The 7,862-nt window shown below is 30.9% G+C and overlaps 1 protein-coding gene across 2 annotated transcripts; it reads left to right on the top strand.

Annotated features, from left to right (window-relative positions):
- Positions 207-4,382, top strand: LOC109826048 (mitotic spindle checkpoint protein BUBR1-like). 2 transcript variants are annotated; one of them, XM_020392997.1, is made up of 6 exons: positions 207-377; positions 456-606; positions 2,159-2,299; positions 2,385-2,478; positions 3,818-3,855; positions 4,140-4,382. In XM_020392997.1, exons 2-6 carry the CDS (start codon positions 497-499, stop codon positions 4,159-4,161), a joined length of 405 nt encoding a protein of 134 aa, XP_020248586.1. In that variant the 5' UTR covers positions 207-377; positions 456-496; the 3' UTR covers positions 4,162-4,382. The 2 variants fall into 2 exon arrangements, with proteins under 2 accessions (XP_020248586.1, XP_020248585.1); XM_020392996.1 differs by lacking the exon at positions 3,818-3,855.

Below are 7,862 nucleotides of genomic sequence, written 5' to 3'. Positions count from 1 at the left end.
CTCATTTATTCTAACATTTTAATTTGTTATTCCAACACGTCCCTTCAAATCAAAATGTCTTTATGCCAAGCATGTCTCTTAGCCTTATGAAAGTTTCACCTGATAATGGCTTGGTGAATATGTCTGCTACTTGTTCAGTGGTGTGACAATGCTTCAGTTCAACGATTTTCTGCTTTACATAGTCTCTGAGAAAATAAAACCGCCGCCGCTGCCTCACGCCACTCAAATCACTAATCACTAAACATTGGTTATTACCTTCTTCATTTATTATCCCGTCACTCAAATCACTAATCTCTCCTTTTTTTCTCTTGTTTGAGGCCATCTCCAATCAAGCCCTCCCCCTATTCTATCTCCGATCCCATCGTCCCCTATTTACAGTAAGCGATCTATTTCACTGACCCACTTCAATTCCTCAAATGGGCTTTTGATTTTGTTGATTTTGGTTCAATTTTCAGGTCAATAAGCAGTGAATTGGGCGAATTCGAGAGAAACCCAGATGGGCCGGATCAAAAGCTCAAGGCCCTTTTGGAGAATTGCGTTCAGAGGTTCTCTGACGATCATTGGTGCCAGAACGATGTCAGGTTCCTCAAGATCTGGATCCTATATGTAAGCCCCTCTTCTAGAATTGAAACCCTAGGTGGTGATTCCTGATATAACCTAGGATTTGAAGTCTCTAATACTGAAATTTTTTGTATTTAGGGGGGGTTAGTCACCTAGAACTTTTTAAGTAGAACTGGGATAATTGGTAAAGTGGGATAATATTTTGACACTGGGATAATTTAGTGGAACAATGATGGGTAATTCTTAAAGTGTGATAATTTGGTAGGATAATGATGGATAATATTATGAAGTTGCATAATTTGGTAGGATAATTTGGTGGGGGTAATGGTGGATATAAATTACTATTGTTAATAATTGTATATTAAAAATAATATAATATTAATAAGCAAATTCTAGTAATAACTATAAAATATAATGCAATAAAGCATCACTATTCATCTCAAATAATAAAATAATTTATAAATAAATAAAAATCTAAATCCCTAGAGTGACTCGACTTCCATCATCCCACATGACTTATATCATCCCACATGGCATCTGCCATAGAATTTCTCCAAGCTCCTACAGCTGCTCGTTGAGTATGTATCTCGTCTTCTTTATCGGAGTCATCGTCTGCATCAGCAACATTTCGTGGAGCTTCTAGTGGAGGATCATAAATGTCGAAGTTCAAATCTCATAACATCATAAAGAAAGAAAAATAAGCATTTTTCAGCCATTAACCCTTTGGACCAATCTCATCATGATCGCTAAAACCAAATCAGCAAATAAATGAAATGTACACAGGAATCATCCATGGCCGCTAAACAGATGATCGACAGATGAACTATAAATATCCCAATCAATTTACTGAGCCGATTTAATAATAATAGATATCACCATTAACCATTCAACATCTAATCATCAATGTGATCGCAAAATTACTTTCTAACTTATAAAAAAACATAAATAGCCTGCATATCTTTAGCACTAACCCACCAACACTATTTTCTTAACCTAAACCACTGTTGTGGAGAGTAAACTTAGATCAAATAAATAATAATAAAGTAATTTAACGTCAAAAAACTATCAATAAAGTAATACATTTTGAAGATAATAATAAAAGATCTAATCATCACAAAAACAAAGTAAAGACAGAAAAATGAACGGATGATTGACTTCATGGTAGAGAAATTTTCTAGGCAGAGAAACTAACCAAGAGGGAGGGAGGTGGGGTTTCACTTTTTTTTCCCCAATTGTATTCTTTCCAATGTGTGGGATAATTTGAGAGATGAGAACTTATGGTTATATATATAGGTAGTATAATTTGTGGGATAATTATGACCAATTATCCCAATTCTAATTCTAGTAGAATTCTACTTGACTAACGCACCAAAAAAATAATACAGTTCTAGTTCTACAAAAGTTCTACTTGACTAACACTATAAAAAAATATCCCATTTCCTAGTTCTATGTGACTAACACCTTAAAATTTTATCCCACAAATTATCCCAGTTCCAGTTTTAAGTTCTAGATGACTAGTGAAGAATAGTAGCTGGTTAGTTGCTTTTATATTAGTTGTTGCAACAAACATGATTAGTTATCCAGGATAAATGGTCAGTTACATAAAACCTGTGGTTATTCTGGAAGTGAAGAGAATTTTTCAGAAGTATTCACTTCTTTACGAGGCATATGCCCTTTTCCTTGTTGCAAAAGGGAATTTGGTGGAAGCTAATGAAGTTTATGAGCTAGGGATATCCAGGTTTATCTCTTCTTTTGTTTTTGGTGTATTAATATGTTAGCAATTAGGTAAATTTTAACTGTATTGAGAAGTTTTTTCGTAATAGGAAAGCAGAACCTCTGGATAGGTTGAAGAAGATGCATGTTTTGTTCCAGGAACAAATGCCGGAACTTGCTCAGAAGCCTGTTCCTGAAACAAAGGCATGTAGATCTCAACTTGTTTCATGTCATTTTATGTTGTTCAAATTTCTAGGTCCATTTTGCTCATTGGGAATTTGGAACTTCAAAAGTATGAGGAACAATCCCATCAAAATCCAGTCTACTTTGAGTATGTGCATATGAATTTGTAAATCTATATTAGATGCAAAGAAGTTATTAAATGCATAAATATATTGCGACTACCACAATATTCTACCAATCAAAACCCTAAAGGAATAATTTCTATACTATGTCAATATTGAATTCTCTCTTATGTACACATCGAAGTGAACGATTGTTAAACTACTGGTAATCAAGTCATGTAAATCGTGTATTAGAGAAGTAACCTTCTACTATCAATTATTGGTTGCTACCTTGTGAACATGTGATATACTATGCAAGGTTTAATGACTTAGAAGGCTGCCAAATATCAAGGGAATGAGGGAATGTATCATAATGTATTATAACAGAGCAACTTAATAATTATTTTTTCAAAAACTTGCACGAAACATGGATGGTCCAGCTTCAAGATGTAGTCATTAATTTGCCTGTTCAAGTTTGCAATGTGGGTCTAGTTTGGCAAAATTGATTGATTTCTTCCTTAGTTTATCATTACTTGATTGCTCAGCTTCAGAATACCATATCTCTATACTACTGTCTACCAATGTCTTGAACCTTCCATACACTATGAACTTAAAACTACTGCAGCAACAACCCAAATATTTTTAGGTTTCCTACATGAATCCTCTTGTTTTTGTTCACCTATAGTAAGGTCCATCTTGTATTTTTATGTGCTAAACTAGTGTCAGTTAGTTAATACCATGTCTTTCCCTTTCTGTGTAGTTTAGGTCAAACTTAATATTGATCTGCAAACATGATAGTTTTTCCTTTTGAATTCTATAAGTAAGATGCTAGATTTGCTGATGTGAATATCACCTTTAATGTAAAAGGTCTAACCTCAATTAGCTATGCAGTGCTCAGGTGAAAATGTAGCACTCATGTCAAACTGAGATAGTGCTGAATAATGCTTCTTCGTTTATTTTTTTATGAATAAAGTTCAGATTATTTATTTATGAACAAATGATGCTTTCAGTGACTTTTAGTAATGAAAAATAAAGATAGTGTTTTATGGTGTATCATTTAAAGAAAATATGTCTGAATAGAATGTCTTAAAATGTTTTGTATCTATATTTAGGATGAGTAACTTTAATTATGATGAAAATGTACTACTACTCCCAGTATGATTGTACTATGATATTACTGAATGTATAAATGCAAAGATTTTATTGGTTTTCTTCAATAGGGAAATATTAAAACTTGTGGTTCTGTCCCTCTTTTGCAGCATGGAGCAGGCTTAAGGAGCAAGTGTCTTAGAAAATGGTATACATGCAATATGCTAATATTCCTGATCATAATTTAGTGTATCATTTTCTGCAGTAGTGCTGAATACAATGAAGAACTAAGGTTGCTTGAACCTCTCTTTTCTGAAATGGAAATCAGTTGTTAAAAAAAAGGCTCAGAATGTGTACATGGATTGCTCTAAATGTTGCTGTTAGTCTAGTAATCAATATTTTGATTTCCCTATTAGTTCTTCTGCAAAGTTAATGCTTTCTAAGTGTATTTCATGACATGGACTAATTGATGTTGAATTTTGTATAATGTAGGATCAAGGAGGAAGAAACATGAGCTTGTTGAAGAAACATGATGCTTCAACAACTTTCAACTACTTGAAGGAGTAAATGCAATTGGATTCTATAAATTATGCAAAGTTCATCAAGTTTTGTAAACAATTGTATTCTTTATTATCTATGTAAACAATTTATGTATCTCTCTAGTATTTTGGTGAATGTATTATTTGAATATTATTATATTTGATATTGCAATATAATTAGATCGATTGTGTTGGATATGAATATGTTTGGTGTTGTGTAATATTGTGTACATGTACATGTGATATTATATAGCGTGCAATGTAGATTTCGCTAAAAAAAAAGAAAAAAAATGTAGCATTGTAACCTAGACAGAATTTTCGTCTAGGTTGCTATAGTAACCGTCTAAGTTGCTACAGGAGCTGCCAAGCCGGATTTTTAAATTTCGTCTAGGTTGTATTCCGTCTAGTTTTGTCAATCTAAACGGAATTCCGTCTAGTTTGACTCAAACTAGACGAAATTAATCTAGACGGATCAACCTAGACGGATTTCCGTCTAGGTTGATCAACCTAGACGGGATTCCGATCAACCTAGATGGAATTTTCCGTCTAGATTGTGCGTTTTTCTACTAGTGTGAGTAGTCCTTGTTTTTATCATTTCAGGAGGAGCCTACGGGTGAGAAGAGTATGTGGTAGATATCTTGAAAATGGAGGACAACGGAGCTAACAAACATATTGAGGGGCAATAGAAGCAATTCGTTGAGCTTGATGCAAACACATAATTTTGTACGCTTTGGGGACAACAGAAAGATGAAGATTAAAGGTGAAGGTACAATATTACTTGAGATGAGAACTGAAAGTCATAAAGTTCTTTGCAATATTTATTACATTCCAAAGTTAAAATGATGACCAAGCTCTATAGCATCCAACATGTATGTACTATCAATCCAATTCTAAAATTTATAGCTAGAAAATAAAAATTCATACCGGTAGATGTGATCTACTACGCATAAATTACTTAGAACAGAAATTTCAAAGGATTTTGGTGTGTTTTGAATCATGTATCAAGAGGTGAAAATTTAAGCAACTTGATAAAAGTTTTGAAATGGTGATTTTTACAACATATGATATATAGGTTAATGATGTTGAATTCTTTTGAAAGTTTATTTCTAAATAGTTTCATGTGTACAAGATCACACATACTAGTTCGGATTTTTATTTTCATATTCTGAATATTAAAACAGGCACCATTGCATCTGCATGTTAAATACTATTAATAATAGTCTAGCTCAACACACATGATGTTTTATGAGAAGGAAATAGATTTTGAATGGGTATATGCTGCTTTAATTGGAGCTGTATAAAAGGACTAATTTCTTATATTTTACCTATTAAAAGCCTGCAACCTAAAAAGTAAAAGCTTTATGGACTTACCAACGATCCATTTTATTTTGAGTTTTGGCTCAACATTTTTTATATGATTGGGGTTTTTAAGAGGGACTTTATTTCTTTGACGATTTCTTTTTTTAAATTTTCAGGCATAATAGGCCTCCATTCTTTTTCTTGCTTTTCATTGTGGGTTGGGCTTCTCTTAAGGGCTGCAAAAAAGAAAAATATATTAGGAAAGAAAACTAAAACCAATCTGAGTCCCACTCTTTAGGTATCCACCCATTTTAAAATCATATCATACTCCCTTTAAAAGTATGAGTTAGGAAAAAATTTTCCGTGATCAATATTACCCTTCACAATTTTAAATATTTTATTTAAATCTTAATCTATCCTAATTATAATTATATCCTATTCTAATCCTATGTGAACTACCTATAGCTCAACAATTTAAAAAAAGATTAGGAAAATATATGAAACAACTCCACAATATTGATTTGTTAAGGTAAAGAATTAACATACTAATACATGAAGTAGTACAAAAAATCCAAAAAGTTTCAAAAATTGTATAAAATACCCTCAAAAGTTTAAAATTACACAAACATCCTGCAAAAATACCCTCAAAAGTTTAAAATTACACAAAATATCCTACCATTTCAAAACATAAAACAAAAAATATGAAATCTAGAAATTAACAGCCTCCAAAGAATTTAAAATTTATAATTAACACCCTTAACTTTTTAAAATTATAAAAACACCCTCAAAAATTCAAATAATAAAAAAGTACATTGAAATTCTAAAATTTCAAAACTTGCAAACAACAAAGATGAATTTAAGGGCTTACCCTCAGGCTCCTGAAAATTTAAAATTTATAAAAATAACTTTAAAGTTATAAAAATTATAAAAACTCCTTCAGAAGTTAAAAATTACAAAAAATCATGAATTTTAAAACTTATAACCAGTACATATTAGAACTAAAAATTATCAATGTACCACTAAAAGTTTGAATTTTACAGGAAACAATACAAAGTTTTGCAAACATACACCCTTAAAATTTTGGAGTTGCAAAAAATATCCTAACATTTAAAAATTTATTATCAACACATGAAATATGAAAATTACAAGCACACAAATTAAAATTTAAAATAAAAAAACACTCAAAGTTTTAAAATTTGCAAAACACACCCCTAAAAATTAAAAATCACAAAAAAGACTAAAATGTTAAGTCTTAGCAAAGAAAAGAGTAGTTGTTTGATATTCTTTCATTAAGATATATAAATTTAACTTCCAATTTAAGGTTTACTGTTCCTTTTCAACATCCAAAAGTATCAAAAAAGATAAAGATTGAGAAGAACTAATGTCATCTCAGTAAAAAATAAAACAGAAGGAATGAAAGATACTATTTTCTGAATACTGTATATAATAGTTTATTTTTTAAGTAAATTAAGAATCTTTAGAAGATATTTCATAAACTTTTTTAGTATTTTTATGCTTATATGGATGCTTTCATCATATAAAAGTGTGCTAGAGTTAGTAATAAACTTTAGTTTATAATTTTTTTTAAAAGTCTATAAAGAATTAGGAACAAACTCCATATTCTCTTTTGTGTTGTTTTAGCCTACATTTAACCAATCATCTTGTCTTTTTGGCTTTATTATAACACTATTTTTGAAGTATTTTTCACTTTTTCAACGTTATACTTTTTCAGGTCAAGTTTGGTTTCATGTTGTTCTCAATAACATGACAATTCAAATTGGCTTCGGATTACACTTGTTTCCTGTGAATTCAATTATCAGTATGAAAATTTAAATTGGATGTATCTCATTTAAACAAATATTAAATAAAATAAATAATCACAATGCTAAAGTTTAGAGACATAAGTGAGCGAAAACCATAAAAAATAACCGAGAAACAAATTTTAGTAAGGAAATAAATCAAACATACTAAATCATAGTATTTAACCACGTGAATTGTACGTGCATAAAACCTAGTAATAACAATAATAACCATAATAATAATAAATCATGGGATGGACTCCTATAAAAAAAACCATGTCCCTGAAGCATACTTTTTACCACATTTGTGTGCCCCAGCTCACTTTGTTTCCATTTCTTTATTGCCAACCAAGCAATAAAGAACGAAATTAGAATAAGAAATAGGTTTCTTTAAATCATGTTTTCTTACTTATGGCGTAACAAACAGCTCCTTAGTATAATCTTGTCATTTTAGATAGATCGCTTTTGTTATTTTTTTAAATTAACTTTGAAATCCTCTTTTTAACTGGAAGAGTATTTTAGTGACTAAGCATCCATCTGGATGAACAAAAGTGTTTGAATTAAAAAATAGATTAAAG

The sequence above is a fragment of the Asparagus officinalis genome, chromosome 10, assembly GCF_001876935.1.
Source record: "Asparagus officinalis chromosome 10, Aspof.V1, whole genome shotgun sequence".
In the NCBI taxonomy this organism is placed as follows: domain Eukaryota; kingdom Viridiplantae; phylum Streptophyta; class Magnoliopsida; order Asparagales; family Asparagaceae; genus Asparagus; species Asparagus officinalis.
This window is presented reverse-complemented; position numbering and strand designations above follow the sequence as displayed.